Here is a 22168-nt window from a genome sequence, read left to right as displayed (position 1 = left end):
TCAAATCAAATCAAATTTATTTGTCACATACACATGGTTAGCAGATGTTAATGCGAGTGTAGCGAAATGCTTGTGCTTCTAGTTCCGACAATGCAGTAATAACGAACAAGTAATCTAACAATTCCAAAAAAAACTACTGTCTTATACACAGTGTAAGGGGATAAAGAATATGTACATAAGGATATATGAATGAGTGATGGTACAGAGCAGCATAGGCAAGATACAGTAGATGATATCGAGTACAGTATATACATATGAGATGAGTATGTAAACCAAGTGGCATAGTTAAAGTGGCTAGTGATACATGTATTACATAAGGATGCAGTCGATGATATAGAGTACAGTATCTACGTATGCATATGAGATGAATAATGTAGGCTAAGTAACATATAAGGTAGCATTGTTTTAAGTGGCTAGTGATATATTTACATCATTTCCCATCAATTCCCATGATTAAAGTGGCTGGAGTAGAGTCAGTGGCATTGACAGTGTGTTGGCAGTAGCCACTCAATGTTAGTGGTGGCTGTTTAACAGTCTGATGGCCTTGAGATAGAAGCTGTTTTTCAGTCTCTCGGTCCCAGCTTTGATGCACCTGTACTGACCTCGCCTTCTGGATGACAGCGGGGTGAACAGGCAGTGGCTCGGGTGGTTGATGTCCTTGATGATCTTTATGGCCTTCCTGTAGCATCGGGTGGTGTAGGTGTCCTGGAGGGCAGGTAGTTTGCCCCCGGTGATGCGTTGTGCAGACCTCACTACCCTCTGGAGAGCCTTACGGTTGAGGGCGGTGCAGTTGCCATACCAGGCGGTGATACAGCCCGCCAGGATGCTCTCGATTGTGCATCTGTAGAAGTTTGTGAGTGCTTTTGGTGACAAGCCGAATTTCTTCAGCCTCCTGAGGTTGAAGAGGCGCTGCTGCGCCTTCTTCACGATGCTGTCTGTGTGAGTGGACCAATTCAGTTTGTCTGTGATGTGTATGCCGAGGAACTTAAAACTTGCTACCCTCTCCACTACTGTTCCATCGATGTGGATGGGGGGGTGTTCCCTCTGCTGTTTCCTGAAGTCCACAATCATCTCCTTAGTTTTGTTGACGTTGAGTGTGAGGTTATTTTCCTGACACCACACTCCGAGGGCCCTCACCTCCTCCCTGTAGGCCGTCTCGTCGTTGTTGGTAATCAAGCCTACCACTGTTGTGTCGTCCGCAAACTTGATGATTGAGTTGGAGGCGTGCGTGGCCACGCAGTCGTGGGTGAACAGGGAGTACAGGAGAGGGCTCAGAACGCACCCTTGTGGGGCCCCAGTGTTGAGGATCAGCGGGGAGGAGATGTTGTTGCCTACCCTCACCACCTGGGGGTGGCCCGTCAGGAAGTCCAGTACCCAGTTGCACAGGGCGGGGTCGAGACCCAGGGTCTCGAGCTTGATGACGAGCTTGGAGGGTACTATGGTGTTGAATGCCGAGCTGTAGTCGATGAACAGCATTCTCACATAGGTATTCCTCTTGTCCAGATGGGTTAGGGCAGTGTGCAGTGTGGTTGAGATTGCATCGTCTGTGGACCTATTTGGGCGGTAAGCAAATTGGAGTGGGTCAAGGGTGTCAGGTAGGGTGGAGGTGATATGGTCCTTGACTAGTCTCTCAAAGCACTTCATGATGACGGATGTGAGTGCTACGGGGCGGTAGTCGTTTAGCTCAGTTACCTTAGCTTTCTTGGGAACAGGAACAATGGTGGCCCTCTTGAAGCATGTGGGAACAGCAGACTGGTATAGGGATTGGTTGAATATGTCCGTAAACACACCGGCCAGCTGGTCTGCGCATGCTCTGAGGGCGCGGCTGGGGATGCCGTCTGGGCCTGCAGCCTTGCGAGGGTTAACACGTTTAAATGTCTTACTCACTTCGGCTGCAGTGAAGGAGAGACCGCATGTTTTCGTTGCAGGCCGTGTCAGTGGCACTGTATTGTCCTCAAAGCGGGCAAAAAAGTTGTTTAGTCTGCCTGGGAGCAAGACATCCTGGTCCGTGACTGGGCTGGGTTTCTTCCTGTAGTCCGTGATTGACTGTAGACCCTGCCACATGCCTCTTGTGTCTGAGCCGTTGAATTGAGATTCTACTTTGTCTCTGTACTGGCGCTTAGCTTGTTTGATAGCCTTGCGGAGGGAATAGCTGCGCTGTTTGTATTCAGTCATGTTACCAGACACCTTGCCCTGATTAAAAGCAGTGGTTCGCGCCTTCAGTTCCACACGAATGCTGCCATCAATCCACGGTTTCTGGTTGGGGAATGTTTTAATCGTTGCTATGGGAACGACATCTTCAACGCACGTTCTAATGAACTCGCACACCGAATCAGCGTAATTTGTCAATGTTGTTGGCTGACGCAATACGAAACATCTCCCAGTCCACGTGATGGAAGCAGTCTTGGAGTGTGGAGTCAGCTTGGTCGGACCAGCGTTGGACAGACCTCAGCGTGGGAGCTTCTTGTTTTAGTTTCTGTCTGTAGGCAGGGATCAACAAAATGGAGTCGTGGTCAGCTTTTCCGAAAGGGGGGCGGGGCAGGGCCTTATATGCGTCGCGGAAGTTAGAGTAACAATGATCCAGGGTCTTTCCACCCCTGGTTGCGCAATCGATATGCTGATAAAATTTAGGGAGTCTTGTTTTCAGATTAGCCTTGTTAAAATCCCCAGCTACAATGAATGCAGCCTCCGGATAAATCGTTTCCAGTTTGCAGAGAGTTAAATAAAGTTCATTCAGAGCCATCGATGTGTCTGCTTGGGGGGGGATATATACGGCTGTGATTATAATCGAAGAGAATTCTCTTGGTAGATAATGCGGTCTACATTTGATTGTGAGGAATTCTAAATCAGGTGAACAGAAGGATTTGAGTTCCTGTATGTTTCTTTCATCACACCATGTCACGTTGGCCATAAGGCATACGCCCCCGCCCCTCTTCTTACCAGAAAGATGTTCGTTTCTGTCCGCGCGATGCGTGGAGAAACCCGCTGGCTGCACCGCTTCGGATTGCGTCTCTCCAGTGAGCCACGTTTCCGTGAAACAGAGAACGTTACAGTCTCTGATGTCCCTCTGGAATGCTACCCTTGCTCGGATTTCATCAACCTTGTTGTCAAGAGACTGGACATTGGCAAGAAGAATGCTAGGGAGTGGTGCACGATGTGCCCGTCTCCGGAGTCTGACCAGAAGACCGCTTCGTTTCCCTCTTTTTCTGAGTCGTTTTTTTGGGTCGCTGCATGGGAACCATCCCGTGGCGCTGGTTGTAAGGCAGAACACAGGATCCGCATCGCGAAAAACATATTCTTGGTCGTACTGGTGGTGAGTTGACGCTGATCTTATATTCAGTAGTTCTTCTCGGCTGTATGTGATGAAACCTAAGATGACCTGGGGTACTAGTGTAAGAAATAACACGTAAAAAAAAAAAAACTGCATAGTTTCCTAGGAACGCGAAGCGAGGCGGCCATCTCTGTCGGCGCCGGAAGTTACCAGTGCATGTCAGAGCAAAAACCTGAGGTTGAAGGATTTGTCTGTAGAGCATGAGACAGGAGTGAGTCACGGCACAGATCTGGGGAAGAGTACCAACAAAAGATATTCAGCATTGAAGGTCCCCAAGAACACAGTGGCCTCATTCTTAAATGGAAGAAGTTTGGAACCACCAAGACTCTTCCTAAGAGCTTTGGTCAGGGCGGTACCAAAGAATCCAATGGCCACAAAGTTCCTCTGTGGTGATGGGAGAATCTTACAAAATGACAACCATCTCTGGTGGATTGCTGCAATCAGGCCTTTATTGTAGTGGGCAGATGGAAGCCACTCCTCAGTAAAAGGTACATGACAGCCCGCTTGGAGTTTGCCTAAAGGCCTCTCAGACCACGAGAGAAAGGATTCTCTCATTTGATGAAACCAATATTGAACTCCTTGGCCTGAATGCCAAGCGTCACAGGAAACCTGGCACCATCCCTACGGTGAGGCATGGTGGTGGCAGCATCATGCTGTTGGATGTTTTTCAGCAGCAGGGACTGGGAGACTAGTCAGGATCGAGGGAAATATGTACAGAGATCCTTGATAACCTGCTCCAGGGCGCTCAGGACCTCAGACTGGAGCGAAGGTTCACTTTCCAACAAGACAATGACCCTAAGCACACAGCCAAGACAACGCAGGAATGGCTTCATGACAAGTCTCTGAATGTTGAGTGGCCCAGCCCGAGCCTGGACTTGAACATCTCTGGAGAGCTCTGAAAATGCTGTGCAGCGACACTCCATCCAAACTGACAGAGAACAATGGCAGAAACTCCCCAAATACAGGTGTGCCAAACTTGTAGTGTCATTGTCTCTACCTTGCACTTTGTGCTGTTGTCTGCCCAGTAATGTTTGTAGCGCTGCAGTGTTGTCCTATTATTTATCCCCCGTCGCCGCAGAAGGCTTTTTTGCCTTTTGGAAAGCTGTCATTGTAATTTGAATTTAATAGACTTGCCTTGTTAAATAAAATTACCCAAAATTAGGCTGTAATCGCTGCCAAAGGTGCTGCAAAGTACTGAGTAAAGGGTCTGAATACATATTTCAACATTTTAATTAGCAAATATTTTTAAAAACCTGTTTTTGCTTTGACATTATGGGTTGTCTATTTTCTGGGATCCTTTATTTCAGCTCATGAAATCAACACTTGACATCTTAAGTCATGGCATAGTACCGTTTTCAGTCAGTCTCACCTGCCTTTACCCACTGGTTCACTGGCCTGTCAGAGAATGACATCTGCCCTCCTTCACTAACCGACACTGTGGGCGGACTGGGTAGAACTCTTTCCTCCTGCTCCACACATCTGTAGGAGATGCACAAATCCAATGTGATCCCTCTGGCCTTCCATATTGTCTCATGATCCAGAACCCATTATGTCTGGAGGTAGGTACATGGCTACAATACCAGTGGGTCTCTAACCCACCCAACAAACATTCCAACGTTAAAACAAAAAGTTGACATAGCAAGTAAGTGTTTGCATGCACTCTGCAGCTGGAACAGGAATGTTATTTTTAACAGGACCTTACTACAAACGGGCAGGATCACTTCTACGCTGTCCCATTTGGAAAACTTCCCATGCTACTTCAAAGCAACGTAACAATCCTTAAACCGCCGTGCTGTATAACAAGTGGCCCAGCCACAGTGGCCAAAACATTTGCTCAACAAGGGTGCAGACAGTTTACATTTAGCTTTTGGATTCTCACGTCAGTGATAATCTCACTGTAAACTGGTTCTGAACCATTCTCTTGCATACAGTATTATACTGTACTAGTCTGACAATGGAAGAACACATTAAGCAAAAGAAACTCATGTTTATGTTTTATCACAAAACAAGAATGAATGACATAGCACATGGACATTAATAATTTTATTTGCATGTCCCTGACAAAAGTAAAATAGATACATGTACACAAAATGTCTCTTCCAAAGACAAAACATAATCCATCTCCCTGATATAGTCTCTCAGACTATCCAATACAAACAGAGCAGATAAGTAACCAGATCAGACCAGCAGTCTCTCAATGGCCATCTGGGTAGACTGGATCTGGGGCTTCAGCTGAGAACCCTCCTTGATGGTGACCGAGGTGGCGATGACCGGGCGGGAGACCCCACAGGCGCGCCCCAGGGCCTGCTTGGATCGCACAAACACGTAGGGGACATTCTTGTCCTCGCAGAGCAGTGGCAGGTGGAGGATGATCTCCAGTGGCTCAGCATCAGCAGCCATCACAATGAACTCGGAGATACCACGGTTCAATGTCTTGGTGGCTGGAAGAGGGTAGACAAGATTCAAGGATTAATGACATGTCTGATAGATTAATAGTGCAGAATGAGACCCCCATAGATAACGTGTAGTGATTACGGTCGTAATCGGAGCAGGATTTGAAACATCTAATCAGTGGTCTGAGACCAAGCACACAACCTCCATTCAGGGGTAGACGTAACATAGTAAACAAATCTGGGACACTTAAATTAGTTTGATATGTTACATTGGTATCGTATGTATTAATTTGTGGATGTCCATCCATTTCATACGATATGCATTGCAAATTCTTAATATATGTTACAAATTCCAATTAATTGTGGCTAACATTAGCCAGGCTAAGGGTAAATGTTATGGTTAAGGCTAGGAGTTAACCCAGTATTGGACTAAAGGAGAGCACGGTAATCCTTAAGGCCTTCCCATCTGAAACAGTTCAAAACAGTTTGTGCATATTTGACAATATTTCATAATATTTGTTTCTATAGGCTTCCAGCAAGCAGTTTGGAATTCTATACCCAGTCGTCGGTGACTGGTCAACAGTAGGGATTCGTCAATGAAGTGATGTTATTTAGCGATATAAAATTAGCATATAAACAAGTCTAGCTTGAGAAATACTGCACCAAACACCTTAGTTTGATGTCAAATTACATGACCAAGATCTCTGCAAAAAAAATCAAAATGAATGAAAGATTTGAGTTCGATTAATTCCATTTTGAGGAAGTGTATACTGGCTAAGACATCTCAAGATGGACAAACAGTACCATTGTCACTCAGTTTAAGCGAAAGTTGAATAAATGCAAGCACACTCGTTCGGTTCACATAACAGAGTTGGCCTAGGTGCCAGCTGAACCGAAGCATGCGGAAGCTTTTAGTCCAAGGATCTTACATTTTCAGTTTAAAGGGCGAATTGGCTCTGGAAGCCAAAACAGCCAAATACTCCATCTAAACGTTAATCTGTTCTCAATTACTGTACGGTTCTAGAAATATACATCCCTCTTTCATATCACATCAAAATAATTTCACAAATGCGAAATACATAATTACTGTACACTGTTTTAACAGTTGCAGCCGACAGTATTTTTCAGTGACAACATGTTTGTGTTGTTGTGTCCCCCCCCCAAAAAAAAGTTGTCCATCTTCCATTTACACTGGTGTTCGGAGACACAGATAGCTAATTAGCCTAGGTAGTCGACTAGGTGCTGTCTGTTTTCCGTAAACAAGTGCTGCAACATAGCCTAGTGGCGGCACGTAGCCTAGTGGTTAGAGCATTGGGCCAGTAACCAAAATGTTGCCAGATCGAATCCCCGAGCTGAACAAGGCAGTTAAACCACTGTTCCTATGCCTTCAATTTAAATAAGAATTTGTTCTTAACTGACTTGCCTAATTAAAAGGTTAAATAAAATATATACAATTGAAATATGGCAGAGTGGGAACTCTAACCCTTTAAAAAGGTGTGCATTCATTTATTTTACCTTTATTTAAGCAGGTAGGCAAGTTGAGAACAAGTTCTCATTTACAATTGCGACCTGGCCAAGATAAAGCAAAGCAGTTTGACACATACAACAACAGAGTTACACATGGAGTAGAACAAACAAACATACAGAAAAATAAGTCTATATACAATGTGATAAAATGAGGTGAGATAAGGGAGGTAAAGGCAAAAAAGAAAGGCCATGGTGGTGAAGTAAATACAATATAGCAAGTAAAACACTGGAATGGTAGATTTGCAGTGGAAGAATGTGCAAGGTAGAGAGGGGAATAATGGGGTGCAAAGGAGCAAAATAAATAAATACAGTATGGGGAGAGGTAGTTGTTTGGGCTAAATTATAGATGGGCTATGTACAGGTGCAGTAATCTGTGAGCTGCTCTGACAGCTGGTGCTTAAAGCTAGTGAGGGAGATAAGTGTTTCCAGTTTCAGAGATTTTTGTGGTTCGTTCCAGTCATTGGCAGCAGAGAACTGGAAGGAGAGGCGGCCAAAGGAAGAATTGGTTTTGGGGGTGACCAGAGAGATATACCTGCTGGAGTGCGTGCTACAGGTGGGTGCTGCTATGGTGACCAGCGAGCTGAGATAAGGGGGGACTTTACCTAGCAGGGTCTTGTAGATTACCTGGAGCCAGTGGGTTTGGCGACGAGTATGAAGCGAGGGCCAGCCAACGAAAGCGTACAGGTCGCAGTGGTGGGTAGTATGTGGGACTTGTGACAAAACAGATGGCACTGTGATAGACTGCATCCAATTTATTGAGTAGGGTATTGGAGGCTATTTTGTAAATGTCATCGCCAAAGTCGAGGATCGGTAGAATGGTCAGTTTTACAAGGGTGTTTGGCAGCACGGGTGAAGGATGCTTTGTTGCAAAATAGGAAGCCAATTCTAGATTTAACTTTGGATTGGTGATGTGAGTCTAGAATGAGCGTTAACAGTCGAACCAGACACCTAGGTATTTGTAGTTATCCACATATTCTAAGTCAGAACCGTCCAGAGTAGTGATGCTGGACAGGCGGGCAGGTGCAGGCAGCAATCGGTTTTAGAGCATGCATTTGGTTTTACTTGTATTTAAGAGCAGTTGGAGGCCATGGAGTTGTATGGCATTGAAGCTCATCTGGAGGGTTGTTAACACAGTGTCCAAAGAAGGGCCAGAAGTATACAGAATGGTGTCGTCTGTGCAGAGGTGGATCAGAGACTCACCAGAAGCAAGAGCGACATCATTGATGTTTACAGAGAAGAGAGTCGGTCCAAGAATTGAATCCTGTGGCACCCCCATAGAGACTGCCAGAGGCCCGGACAACAGGCCCTCTGATTTGACACACTGAACTCTATCAGAGAAGTAGTTGGTGAACCAGGCGAGGCAATCATTTGAGAAACCAAGACTGTCGAGTCTGCCGATGAGGATGTGGTGATTGACAGAGTCAAAAGCCTTGGCCAGGTCAATGAATACGGCTGCACAGTATTGTTTCTTATCAATGGTGGTTAAGATATCGTTTAGGACCTTGAGCGTGGCTGAGGTGAGAGGCTGAACAGGCTAGTAATAGGGGTTGCAACAATTTCGGCAGATCATTTTAGAAAGAGAGGGTCCAGATTGTCTAGCCCGGCTAATTTGTAGGGGTGCAGATTTTAGAACATCAGCTGACTGGATTTGGGAGAAGGAGAATGGGGAAGGCTTGGTCTAGTTGCTGTGAGTGGGTACAGTGCTGTTGACCGGGGTAGGGGTAGCCAGGTGGAAATGCTTCTTCAAATTCTCAATTATAGTGGATTTATTGGTGGTGACAGAGTTTCCTATCCTCAGTGCAGTGGGCAGCTGGGAGGTGTTCTTATTCTCCATGGACTTTACAATGTCCCAGAACTTTGAGTTTGTGTTGCAGGAAGCAAATTTCTGATTGAAAAAGCTAGCCTTGGCTTTTCTAACTGCCTGTGTATATTGGTTTTAACTTCCCTGAAAAGTTGCGTATCACGGGGGCTGTTTGATGCTAATGCAGAACGCCATAGGATGTTTTTGTGTTGGTTAAGGGCAGTCATGTCTGGATAGAACCAAGGGCCATATCTGTTCCTGGTTATACATTTCTTGAATGGGGCATGCTTATTTAAGATGGTGAGGAAGCCATTTAAAAAAAATAACCAGGCATCCTCTACTGACGGGATGAGGTCAATATCCTTCCAGGATACCCGGGCCAGGTCGATTAGAAAGGCCTTTCATGGAGCGTTTGACAGTGATGAGTGGAGGTCGTTTGACCGCTGATCTATTACGGATGCAGGCAATGAGGCAGTCATCGCTGAGATCTTGGTTGAAAACAGCAAAGGTGTATTTAGAGGGCAAGTTGGTTAGGATGATATCTATGAGGGTGCCCGTGTTTAGGGCTTTGGCGTGGTACCTGGTAGGTTCATTGATCATTTGTGTGAGATTGAGGGCATCAAGCTTAGATTGTAGGATGGCTGGGGTGTTAAGCATGTTCCAGTTTAGGTCAACTAGCAGCACGAGCTCTGAAGATGGATGGGGGGGCAATCAGTTCACATATGGTGTCCAGAGCACAGCTGGGGGCAGAGGGTGGTCTATAGCAGGCGGCAACGGTGAGAGACTTGTTTTTATAGAGTTAGATTTTTAAAAGTAGAAGTTCAAATTGTTTGGGTACCGACCTGGATATTAGGACAGAACTCTGCAGGCTAACACCGCCCCCTTTGGCAGTTCTATCTTGTCTGAAAATGTTGTAGTTAGGGATGGAGATTTCAGAGTGTTTGGTGGTCTTCCTAAGCCAGGATTCAGACGCAGCTAGGACATCCGGGTTGGCAGTGTGCTAAAGCAGTGAATAAAACAAACTTAGGGAGGAGGTTTCTAATGTTAACATGCATGAAGCCAAGGCTATTACAGTTACAGAAGTCATTAAAAGAGAGCGCTTGGGGAATAGTGGAGTTAGGCACTGCAGGGCCTGGATTCACCTCTACATCACCAGAGGAGTAGGATAAGGGTACGGCTAAAAGCTATGAGAATTGGTCGTCGAGGATGTCCGGAACAGAGAGGAAAAGGAGGTTTCTGGGGGCGATAAAATAGCTTCAAGGTATAATGTACAGACAAAGGTATGGTATGATGTAAATACAGTAGAGGCATTGAGTGATGATGAGAGAGATATTGTCTCTAGAAACATCATTGAAACAAGATGATGTCATTGCATGTGTGGGTGGTGGAACTGAAAGGCTGGATAAGGTATAATGAGCAGGGCTAGAGGCTCTACAGTGAAATAAGCCAATAAACACTAACCAGAACAGCAATGGACAAGGCATATTGACATCAAGGAGAGGCATGCATAGCCGAGTGATCATAAGGGTCCAGTGAGTAGTGAGGTTGGTTGGGGTCACGGCGATTCAGACAGCTAGCCGGGCCATCGGTAGCAAGCTGGCAGAGGATGGAGGTCTGTTTTTAGTCACCTCGTGCGTTTCTGTCGGTAGATTAGTGGGGTTCTGTGTAGTAGAGGGGACCTGCAAGCTGCAAGATCCAGGTGTAAATGTCCAGAGCTTGCAGTAGAAATCCGGGGATATGGAGAGAAAATAGGTCCGGTATGCTCTGGTTTGAGTCGCACTGTACAAAACTGGTGAAAGCTTTTTGAGCTAAATGATAGCTAATAACAACGAACAGTGGTTAGCTGAATACTAAGGTTAGCCAGTAAACTGGCCAACTTCTATTGTGGATTTCAGATTTGAGGTGAATAATACTTGTTTGTTTTTTTAAATTGATGAGGCGGGTTGCAGGAGTGTTTTGAAGTTGAGATTTTTGGGAAAAAAATATCTAAAAAAGATATCAGAAGAAAATATGTAAATATATATATATACACACGGGACAAGACAAGACGAGGACGTCTGACTGCTATGCCATCTTGGGAAAATGTTATCATTTTATTTTTCAGACAATATGAAAGATAAGGTCCTTATGCTTCCAAAACCATCCCACAAGTGATGCGTGTTAATGTTCAGACCTGAGCGTCATGGCTATTAACAAAACTCTCCCCTAGAGACATGATCAAGGGCTAGGTTTGGGGTAGCCATCAAGCTAAGTAGTTGCAAAGGTCTAAAATGGTAGTAAGTAGTTGCCAAGCAGCTACAAAGTAGTTACTAAATACCTAAAGTTGTCAGCGATGCAATTCAAACGCACAACCTTTGGGTTGTTTCAAATGTCACATGTACAAGTACAGTGGCATGCCTTTCATGCAAGTTCTAAACACAACAATGCAGTAATCCATAACAATGTAAAACTCCAAATAATGTAAGGTAAAACTAGATGGACTTTCATGTTGTGCCCACCCATCCACCCTCCTTTCAAATGTTGCCTTAAGTAACGGGTCTTACATAACCATACTAAACGTAACATATACATATTTTCGTGTACTGTGTTACGTCCAGTCTATGAGACCAGCTTGCCTGTACCATATAGCCAGATGTCTTGGACGCTAGTGTAATGCTTCTCGCAGAAAGGATAGGGTACATTTATTATCGATATATTACCAATTTGCTATTACTCATTGGGGCGGCAGTGGTTAGAGCGTTGGACTAGTAACCGAAAGGTTGCAAGTTCAAATCCCCGAGCTGACAAGGTACAAATCTGTCGTTCTGCCCCTGAACAGGCAGTTAAACCACTGTTCCTAGGCTGTCATTGAAAATAAGAATTTGTTCTTAACTGACTTGCTTAGTTAAATAAAGGTTTAAAAAATAATAAAATAAAATAAATTGTGTCATATTCCCTTACCCTCATTGGCCCCTTTCCTCAACTGTTTGTAGTTGGAGGCTTGCTGAACGAGGTCCAGGATGGTTTTGGACAGTGTGGCGTCGGCCAGGGGGTAGGCCTTGGGATTCACTTCAGCTTCAGTCTGAAAAGAAACACAAAACAGTTAGATGTGGAAACTGACTGGCAGAGAACGAAACAACGCTATCCTTATCAATTAACTAGCTACGATACTAGCGGTATCCAGCTACCGTTAGTTAGCTAGCAAATCTAACCGAAGCAGTTTATTCAAACACTCACCATGATTACTTGTGTTTATTTCTGATATTTGTCCTCTCGGCGAACGCTTCACGGAGGACTATAATCGCCTGCGATTGAGGTTTCGGTAAATCCAAAAATAATTATTTCTGTTGATACGACCGTTTGTGTTCTCAAAAGCTCGAGGAACTTCTACATGCAACTACTTTGTAATAATAATAGCAGAGCGGTAACATCACCTGTGTGAGATTGAGTGTGGAACGCATTCGTATACGAGGGCTCTGCTCGCTGAACTGGACAGGAAATGCGTTGTTTGAGCCCAAATTGTCCCGCCCATGTTCTTCTTTTTGCTTTGGTTTTGTTTCCGCAGCCAGTAGTCACAGTTATTTTCAATGTAATTCAATTAGCATGTTGTGCATTTTCACGAAATGTGGGAAAGAAATTGTAGAACCCTGCAGAACAGATAAAAAGTTGTTTACTATATTTTAAACGGTGTCCCTTTGGACGGTAGGTGGTGACGTGCATCAACAGCATTCGTTAGTGCACAAAAAAATCGAGGAAAAATGTGGCGCGCTGGGAACTCTGGGTAGGACTTCCTAGGTCAGCCATATTTAATCGTCCTGGCTGAAGGATAGAGGGGAGATGAAGGGGATTCGGGGAATAAGTAAGCTGTCGGTAAGAAATCTGAATAGTTGACTATTCAGGAGACGGGTTTTGGTTTCCGATAGTACTAAGAGATTGTATGGCCTGTTTGGCGAGAAAGGTGCCTGCTCTACAAGCTGTGTAATGATGGCACTAGCTAGCATGCTTGCGCGGTCGCCAGCTAACATTAGCACGACCCGTTAGATACATGGCCTGCTGATGTTGGATGAACCCAACCTCAACGTTTGGCAGTGGGTTACAAGTTGTGGTTCTATATTAGAAGAAGAAGACATCTACTCTATCCCCGCTGTCAAAGTGTTGTCAAATTCGTCTATCGGTCTGACCAATCAAAAGCTCAGATCATGCAGAGGATAACGGACGTTGGATGTGTCGACAAGCCTTTTGATTCTCCATCTAAAGTCAAATGTAGTTCATAGACGATGGTCATGTGCCCTCGACCTTGCACTATAATGCAAATCGCTGGCACGAACTGTCTTGGGTTAATTCATCAGGACATAACGTTACAACCTTACAGCCAAGTTTATCCTTGCTCAAGCTTCATCCTGCTCCAACATGGTGCATAATTCTATTCTTTGATTTAGCACTTGCCATGACCCTCCTCAGTCCTCCAAAACAAATTAGTGGCAGGGCTGCACCTTTGAATGGAAACAGAACCTACGGAATGTGCCTTCTTATTCAACATACAACATTTGAATATTATTATGCAGGTGTGCCCCCTCATAAGGTCCATCCACATCTGTCCAGCCAGCATTCAACCATCGTTCTCTGTCTATGAATCTTAATAATCTCATAGGTTCTCTCTATCCAGAGTCCAGACCCACCATAACACCCTAGTAGGATATGAAGTCACCTTGTATCTTTTCTGCATTACAGACAAGGCTTTACGCAGCCCAGGTGGCCCGTAAATTGGATGTCTCCGTGGAGCACGTAAAGTTTCAGCCGCAGGAGGTGCAGGTCAGTGGGTGTTGACATGTCTCTCTCCTCACAGAGACGCTTCTATGCAGCCACCCGAACAGAGCAGCCTTTGACTCAGCCTCTGTCGGGTATCAGGGTCTCCACAGGGGCTGCCCATTCATACCAGGACGTCCATGTATGTGGTGATTTAGGGGGTGGAGATTGTGTCCTCTGCCCAGCTCTATCTCCTGTGTGTTTACATAGACCTTTGTTCCTTTGAGATATTATTCCACATAGAATATCTCTAGTGTTACAAACTCTCAGTCAAATTTCATGCTGATTACATTTTTAATAGTTGAAGTAAAACTAGGTAAAAAGGTGTTTGGGATTTGATGCTTTGCTTCCCACCCATTTGTTGCCTTGTATGTGGACATGCTATAACAGAAGTTGGAGCTAAAATATGTTATACTACACTGCTCTGTTAACATTTTCTGACATCTTAAATGCATAAAACACCACCAAGGTGTGATGCTAACTGATATTTCTCTTGCAGGTGACCAAACTGCCCAGCGGTCTGATGATAGCCTCGTTGGACAACTACTCCCCAGGTTCCAGGATCGGTGTGTTTGTGAAGGCTGGCTGTCGCTATGAGTCCCCAGAGAACCAGGGAGTCACCCACCTGCTCCGTCTGGCTGCCAACCTGGTACGCCTGGTTCTGGTTCATTAACATGATGTAGACAGGAGCTTCAACGTACTCAATCCTGTGTAGGAACTAGTGATGTGGTTAATCCCAATCTCTGTTTCTCTTTTCTAGACTACCAAAGGTGCTTCAGCCTTCAGGATCTGTCGTGGTGTGGAGGCAGTGGGAGGCAGTCTAGGGTCAGTAGTCTTCAGAGCCTGTGAATGAGTGTTTACATCCTCACGAGCCAAAAGACAACTAAACATATCTTTGTTTTCTATTGTTTGGGATACTTAACATATTTTCTGACTGACTGTACCACTGCCATGGATGACATAGTGTTTATCTTTGTGTGTTTTCTATGCAGCGTGACGTCATCCAGAGAGAACATGATCTACTCGGTTGACTGTCTCAGAGACCACATGTAAGTGATGCTTGCTTAAAGCCTCCCTCGTTATTATGGCTGGGACCATACTAGAGGTCGACCGATTATGATTTTTCAATACCGATACCGATTTATTGGAGGACCAATAATTTTTTTAAATTTGGTAGTAATGACAATTACAACAATACTGAATGAACACTTATTTTAACTTAATATAATACATAAATAAAATCAATTTAGCCTCAAGTAAATAATGAAACATAATTTGGTTTAAATAATGCAAAAACAAAGTGTTGGAGAAGAAAGTAAAAGTGCAATATGTGCTAATGTAAGAAAGCTAACGTTTCAGTTGCTTGCTCAGAACATGAGAACATATGAAAGCTGGTGGTTTCTTTTAACATGAGTCTTCAATATTCCCAGGTAAGAAGTTTTAGGTTGTAGTTATTATAGGAATTATAGGACTATTTCCCTCTATACCATTTGTATTTCATGGACCTTTGACTATTGGATGTTCTTATAGGCACTTTAGTATTGCCAGTGTAACAGTATAGCTTCCGTCCCTCTCCTCGCTCCTCCCTGGGCTCGAACCAGCAACACAACGACAACAGCCACCATCGAAGCAGCGTTACCCATGCAGAGCAAGGTGAATAACTACTAGAAGGCTCAGAGCGAGTGATGTTTGAAACACTATTAGCGTGCGCTAACTAGCTAGCCATTTCACTTCGGTTACACCAGCCTCATCTCGGGAGTTGATAGGCTTGAAGTCATAAACAGAGCAATGCTTGACGCACAACGAAGAGCTGCTGGCAAAACGCACGAAAGTGCTGTTTGAATGAATGTTTACATGCCTGCTTCTGCCTACCACCGCTCAGTCAGATACTTAGATACTTGTATGCTCAGTCAGATTATATGCAACGCAGGACACACTAGATAATATCTAGTAATATCATCAATCATGTGTAGTTAACTAGTGATTATGATTAATTGTTTTTTATAAGAAAAGTTTAATGCCAGCTAGCAACTTACCTTGGCTTACTGCATTCGTGTAACAGGCAGCCTCCTTGCAGAGTGCAACCAGAGAGAGGCAGGTCTTTATTGCGTTGGACTATTTAACTGTAAGGTTGCAAGATTGGATCCCCCCGAGCTGACAAGGTGAAAATCTGTCGTTCTGCCCCTGAACAAGGCAGTTAACCCACCGTTCCTAAGCCATCATTGAAAATAAGGACGTGTTCTTAACTGACTTGCATAGTTAAATAAAGGTATTTAAAAAATCGGCGCCCAAAAATACAGATTTCCGATTGTTATGAAAACTTGAAATCGGCCTTAATTAATCGACCATTCCGATGAATCGGTCGACCACGAGACTATACCAGTATCATGATACTCCCTAGTGTCGTGGCAGGGAAACAAAACACAAAGTGGATTTAACTTCTTTATGAAAACAGTCCTAATGTTGGGAACAAATATCATTGTTGTCATCCAGAGTCACATTTATTTATTTTCCCAGCTATATCACACACTATTTTACATACAGCAGTTTTTTTTAAAGACCAAAAAGTGTTTTTTGTTCTTTTATATTCCGATACTGATATTGTCACAGCCCTACTATGCGTACACAAAGAATGACAGCAATTTATTCACCATATTCAGATCTATGTTTGTGTACGCATAGTAGGGCTGTGACAATACCAGTATCGCAATATAAAATACAAAATAAATTGCTATCATTGTAATTTCTGTGTTGTCTAATGCAGTGACACGGTGATGGAGTATCTGATCAATGTGACCACAGCCCCAGAGTTCAGGCCGTGGGAGGTGTCGGACCTCACCCCCAGGGTCAAGATGGACAAGGCCCTAGCCGCGCAGACCCCCCAGATGGGTGAGAACACACACACACACACACTGGTTGTTTCAGTGTGATTATTTGAATGTGCTTTCTGTTAATATCTCTGGATAATAGTATAATGTTACATGTTAAAAGATTGCAAATTGTCACCATCACACTGCAGCTGAAGCATATTGTGGATCTGTTCCTCAGGTGTGATTGAGGGTCTACATGGAGCTGCTTACAAGAATGCCCTGTCCAACTCCCTCTACTGCCCAGACTACATGGTTAGCCAGGTCGATTCTGACCATGTAAGACACTCAACATCCTGGTCCTAGCATGTTCTACTGTACAGCACTATTAATTATTTTGGGCTAATGCTATGAGTGTTCATCTTCCTCTCCAGATGAACATGCAGGGTTGTACTACTTCAGGAAGTGCAGCACTACGGTTGAATTTTTCATTAACCCTCTGTTTCTCTCCAGATGCACAATTTTATCCAGAACAATTTCACAAGTGCAAGAATGGCTCTGGTTGGGCTTGGTAAGTTTTTAATGTGTATTTCTAATAAAACATATTTTTAATCAAATGACTTGATGGCCATGTGTGTTAAGATCATTTTGAAAATGATAATTGTGTTTTCATATAAATTCTATCTGTTCAGGTGTGGAACACAATGTTCTGAAGCAGGTGGGAGAGCAGTTCCTCAACATCCGCAGTGGGATGGGCACCGCTGGGACAAAGGCTCAGTACCGCGGTGGTAAGACCCTTATTCCAGAGGGGCTGAGATGACCACTATCTGCAAGAAGAGGGTTGGCTCCCCATGCATTAAATGTCATTTTCCTGGGAAATTTCCTGAATTCTAATGAGGTTTCTCCCTGCTTCTCTCCCTTTCTTTTTTCTCTCTAGGCGAGGTGCGGGTGCAGAACGGGTCCAGCCTGGTGCACTCTGTGGTGGTGTCTGAGGGGGCAGCGGTGGGCACAGACGAGGCAATGGCCTTCTCTGTACTACAGCACGTCCTAGGGGCGGGGCCACACATCAAGAGAGGCTCCAACCCCACCTCCAAACTCTTCCAGGGCGTCGCTAAGGCTACTGCAGACCCCTTTGACGTGAGTGACATAATCAGCAGATCAGATTGTGTTTTTATATCTGGGCATTCTACAAGAGGGGAATGCAGTATGTGGAGGAGTCTTTGGGTAGAAGAGTTTTGTGCAGAATAGATTTCTGTCATGCAGTCATTCTCTGGTGTCCCCTCCTTTTAGGCCTCTGCTTTCAATTCCAACTACTCTGACTCTGGCCTGTTTGGAGTCTACACCATCTCCCAGTCTGCAGCAGCTGGTGACGTGAGTATGATGTCTCTTACATTTCCACTGATAACGTACATTGTATAAGAATTGATAAAGATGAATTGATCCTCTTCACAACCGCTTTTTGAAGGCGTTACTAATTAGTCCTATGCACCCTGTGAGGGATAGTTGCTTTTACATAGAATGGAATGTAAGATCATTAATTTAGGATGAGGAAAGATCATAATGAAGATGAACTTTGACCTCCCATTGATTAATCGATTGACCTATCCCTGTCCTCCTATCCAGGTGATCAAGGCAGCTATTAGCCAGGTGAAGGCTGTTACAGGAGGAGTCTCAGAAGCTGACCTGACCCGTGCCAAGTAAGCTAACACACACACAGACTTAGAAACTTGAATATAGAATTTGAGTAGATAAAATCAAGAAAGTATTTCAATGGAAGGGACTTTTGAAGATGTTGACTTAAGGTGTATCTGTTTTTGTAGGACCCAGCTGAAGGCTGAGTACCTGATGTCGTTGGAGAGTTCAGAGGGTTTGTTAGACGCAATGGGTTCACAGGCTCTGTCCGGAGGCGTCTACCACTCCCCCGAGGCCATCGCACAGAAGATCGACTCCGTCTCCGCAACTGATGTCGCCAACGTAAGTTTATTCATTTTGGGGCGAATTATTATCTTCCGCTGAAGTTTAATTTTCACTTAGTTCAATTGACATCAATACATGACTAAGTGAAAATTCAAGTGGAAGTTCATATACACTGCTCAAAAAAATAAAGGGAACACTAAAATAACACATCCTAGATCTGAATGAATGAAATATTCTTATTAAATACTTTTTTCTTGACATACTTGAATGTGCTGACAACAAAATCACACAAAAATTATCAATGGAAATCAAATTTATCAACCCATGGGGGTCTGGATTTGGAGTCACACTCAAAATTAAAGTGGAAGACCACACTACAGGCTGCTCCAACTGATGCAATGTCCTTAAAACAAGTCAAAATGGGGCTCAGTAGTGTGTGTGTGTGTGTGTGTGTGTGTGTGGCCTCCACGTGCCTGTATGACCTCCCTACAACGCCTGGGCATGCTCCTGATGAGGTGGCGGATGGTCTCCTGAGGGATCTCCTCCCACACCTGGAATAAAGTATCCGCCAACTCCTGGACAGTCTGTGGTGCAAGGTGACGTTGGTGGATGGAGCGAGACATGATGTCCCAGATGTGCTCAACTGGATTCAGGTCTGGGGAACGGGCGGGCCAGTCCATAGCATCAATGCCTTCCTCTTGCATGAACTCCAGCCACATGAGGTCTAGCATTGTCTTGCATTAGGAGGAACCAAGGGCCAACCGCACCAGCATATGGTCTCACAAGGGGTCTGAGGATCTCATCTCGGTACCTAATGGCAGTCAGGCTACCTCTGGCGAGCACATGGAGGGCTGTGCGGCCCCCCAAAGAAATGCCACCCCACACCATGACTGACCCACCGCCAAACCGGTCATGCTGGAGGATGTTACAGGCAGCAGAACGTTCTCCACGGCGTCTCCAGGCTCTGTCACGTGCTCAGTGTGAACCTGCTTTCATCTGTGAAGAGCACAGGGCGCCAGTGGCGAATTTGCCAATCGTGGTGTTCTCTGGCAAATGCCAAACGTCCTGCACGGTGTTGGGCTGTAAGCACAACCCCCACCTGTGGATGTCGGGCCCTCATACCACCCTCATGGAGTCTGTTTCTGACCGTTTGAGCAGACACATGCACATTTGTGGCCTGCTGGAGGTCATTTTGCAGGGCTCTGGCAATGCTCCTCCTTGCACAAAGGCGGAGGTAGCAGTCCTGCTGCTGGGTTGTTGCCCTCCTACGGCCTCCTCCACGTCTCCTGATGTACTGGCCTGTCTCCTGGTAGTGCCTCCATGCTCTGGACACTACGCTGACAGACACAGCAAACCTTCTTGCCACAGCTCGCATTGATGTGCCATCCTGGATGAGCTGCACTACCTGAGCCACTTGTGTGGGTTGTAGACTCCATCTCATGCTACCACTAGAGTGAAAGCACCGCCAGCATTCAAGTGACCAAAACATCAGCCAGGAAGGATAGGAAGTGGTCTGTGGTCACCACCTGCAGAACCACTCCTTTATTGGGAGTGTCTTGCTATCTGCCTGTAATTTCCACCTGTTGTCTATTCCATTTGTACAACAGCATGTGAAATTTATTGTCAATCAGTGTTGCTTCCTAAGTGGACAGTTTGATTTCACAGAAGTGTGATTGACTTGGAGATACATTGTGTTGTTTAAGTGTTCCCTTTATTTTTTTGAGCAGTGTATTTCTATATTAGTCTTTGCTGCAGCTCACTCTCGACTTGTACAGCACATTAGGAGTGTTTTCCTTGTTTGTTAGTTTTTCTGCTTAGATGGTCCCGTGTGGCTCAGTTGATAGAGCATGGTGCTTGCAACACCAAGGTTCTTGGTTCGATTTCCACGGGGGACCAGTACAGAAAAAGTATGAAAAATGTATAAGTCGCTGTGGATAAGAATGTCTACTAAATGTAATATGTTTTCCTTGTTCTCTCAGGCTGCAAATAAGTTTGTTTCAGGCAAGAAGTCCATGGCTTCCAGTGGAAACCTCATCAAGACGCCCTTCGTTGACGAGATCTAAAGCCTTTCAAAGACCTCTGTCCATTCAAAACAAACAAACTGAAACCGTCATTATCCTAATTGCGTCATTATTCTTTTGAGGAAGTTATGTTGTAATCACACCAACTGCCAATATTTATAGTTGTTGCTATTTTTACGTGTATCTTGAACTGTATAGCTCATGTAAATGAATGAATAAAGAATATCTACCGTAAAGGTGGAAATAAGTAGTTTTTTACTCTTGTAAATAGACCTAATGTCTTACCAGGTGATAATAAATGAAACCTTTTGATCCATGAAAAAGTTTTGATGCATTGTCCAATAGTGTGAAATTCTATTTCTCCTAATCTGTTCATGTCGCTTTCATGAAAAAGTGTTTGATTACGTCTGACCATGTTGAACAAAATAACATAGTTGATACGTTATTTGTTCCCGGAAATACAAGTGAATTGTAGCCAGGTGGCGAATGTATTTTTTCCAATGAGAAAAGATACACAACATGACTAAAAGTATGTGGACACCTGCTCGTCGAACATCTCATTCCAAAACCATGGGCAATAATATGGAGTTGCCCCCCACCCATAACAACCTCCACTCTTCTGGGAAAGCTTTCCATTAGATGTTGGAACATTGCTGTGGTGATTTTCTTCCATTCAGCCACACAAGCATTAGTAAGGTTGAGCACTGATGTTGGGCAATTAGGCCTGGCTCGAAGTCGGCGTTCCAATTCATCCCAAAGGTGTAAGATGGGGTTGAGGTCAGGGCTCTGCATGCTAGTCAGGTTCTTCCACACCGATCTCAACAAACCATTTCTGTATGGACCTCGCTTTGTGCACAGGGGCTTTGTCATGCTGAAACAGGAAAGTGCCTTCTTTGAACTGATGGTGAAGCGTGATTCATCACTCCAGAAGATGTGTTTCCACTGCTCCAAAGTCCAATGGCGGCAAGCTTTATACCACTCCAGGTATGCTTGTGCGGTTGCTCGGCCATGGAAACCCATTTCAAGAATCTCCCAACGAACAGTTATTGTGCCAACGTTACTTCCAGAGGCAGTTTTGAACTCTAGTGAGTGTTGCAACCGAGGACAGACAATTTTTACATGCTATGTGGTCCTGTTCTTTGAGCTTGTGTGGCTTACCACTGCGGCTGAGCCATTGTTGCTCCTAGACGTTTCCACTTCACAATAACAGCAGTTGACCGGGACAGCTCTAGCAGAGCAGGGCAGAAATTTGAAAAACTGATTTGTTAGAAAGGTGGCATCCTATGATGGTGCCATGTTGGAAATCACTGAGCTCCTCAGTATGGCCATTCTACTGCCAATGTTTGTCTATGGTGATTATATGGCTGTGTGCTCCATTTTATACACCTGTCAGCAACGGGTGTGGCAGGAATAGCCGAATCCACTCATTTGAAGGGGTGTCCACATACTTTTGGAGGACAATACAGTGGCTCTTTGTTAATGTATATATTTAATCATACCAGATTATTTTTTCAGTAGATTGAAGTTCATTTGGTTTATGTGTATACTTTATCAAGATGATCTTACAGATGATTTTACCATGACCA

General features: G+C 44.6%; 2 protein-coding genes across 4 annotated transcripts; one reads left to right on the top strand and one right to left on the bottom strand.

Moving 5' to 3' along the window:
- Positions 1–5347: 5347 nt before the first annotated feature.
- LOC109900055 (NHP2-like protein 1) lies at positions 5348–12742 on the bottom strand. Of its 2 annotated transcripts, none has more exons than XM_020495779.2 (3): positions 12269–12742; positions 11993–12113; positions 5348–5772 (listed from the first exon to the last, which is right to left on the bottom strand). In XM_020495779.2, exons 1-3 carry the CDS (start codon positions 12269–12271, stop codon positions 5510–5512), a joined length of 387 nt encoding a protein of 128 aa, XP_020351368.1. In that variant the 5' UTR covers positions 12272–12742; the 3' UTR covers positions 5348–5509. The 2 variants fall into 2 exon arrangements, with proteins under 2 accessions (XP_020351368.1, XP_020351367.1); XM_020495778.2 differs by having other exon boundaries at positions 5360–5772; positions 12466–12615.
- LOC109900045 (cytochrome b-c1 complex subunit 2, mitochondrial-like) lies at positions 12571–20905 on the top strand. 2 transcript variants are annotated; one of them, XM_020495765.2, is made up of 14 exons: positions 12571–12901; positions 13763–13843; positions 14337–14486; positions 14598–14662; positions 14830–14886; positions 16602–16726; positions 16886–16983; positions 17158–17215; positions 17337–17432; positions 17582–17781; positions 17935–18015; positions 18268–18341; positions 18465–18618; positions 20541–20905. In XM_020495765.2, exons 1-14 carry the CDS (start codon positions 12869–12871, stop codon positions 20622–20624), a joined length of 1356 nt encoding a protein of 451 aa, XP_020351354.1. In that variant the 5' UTR covers positions 12571–12868; the 3' UTR covers positions 20625–20905. The 2 variants fall into 2 exon arrangements, with proteins under 2 accessions (XP_020351354.1, XP_031691116.1); XM_031835256.1 differs by having other exon boundaries at positions 12613–13596.
- The last annotated feature ends 1263 nt before the right edge of the window (positions 20906–22168 follow it).

This window comes from Oncorhynchus kisutch, linkage group LG11, assembly GCF_002021735.2.
Source record: "Oncorhynchus kisutch isolate 150728-3 linkage group LG11, Okis_V2, whole genome shotgun sequence".
In the NCBI taxonomy this organism is placed as follows: Eukaryota; Metazoa; Chordata; class Actinopteri; order Salmoniformes; family Salmonidae; genus Oncorhynchus; species Oncorhynchus kisutch.
Note: the sequence above shows the minus strand (reverse complement) of the source record. Positions and strands in the feature narration are given on the sequence as shown.

Excerpts from the sequence above, each read along its gene's own strand:
- LOC109900045 (XM_031835256.1), top strand. The coding sequence starts at position 13,531 with ATGGAAACAGAACCTACGGAATGTGCCTTCTTATTCAACATACAACAT. Across the intron at positions 14,663-14,829 it reads GCAGTGGGAGGCAGTCTAGG|CGTGACGTCATCCAGAGAGA; the intron begins GTCAGTAGTCTT and ends TTTTCTATGCAG. Across the intron at positions 18,619-20,540 it reads CCGCAACTGATGTCGCCAAC|GCTGCAAATAAGTTTGTTTC; the intron begins GTAAGTTTATTC and ends TTGTTCTCTCAG.
- LOC109900055 (XM_020495778.2), bottom strand. The coding sequence starts at position 12,492 with ATGCGTTCCACACTCAATCTCACACAG. Across the intron at positions 12,114-12,465 it reads CCACACTCAATCTCACACAG|ACTGAAGCTGAAGTGAATCC; the intron begins GTGATGTTACCG and ends GTTTCTTTTCAG. Across the intron at positions 5,773-11,992 it reads GAGGAAAGGGGCCAATGAGG|CCACCAAGACATTGAACCGT; the intron begins GTAAGGGAATAT and ends ACCCTCTTCCAG.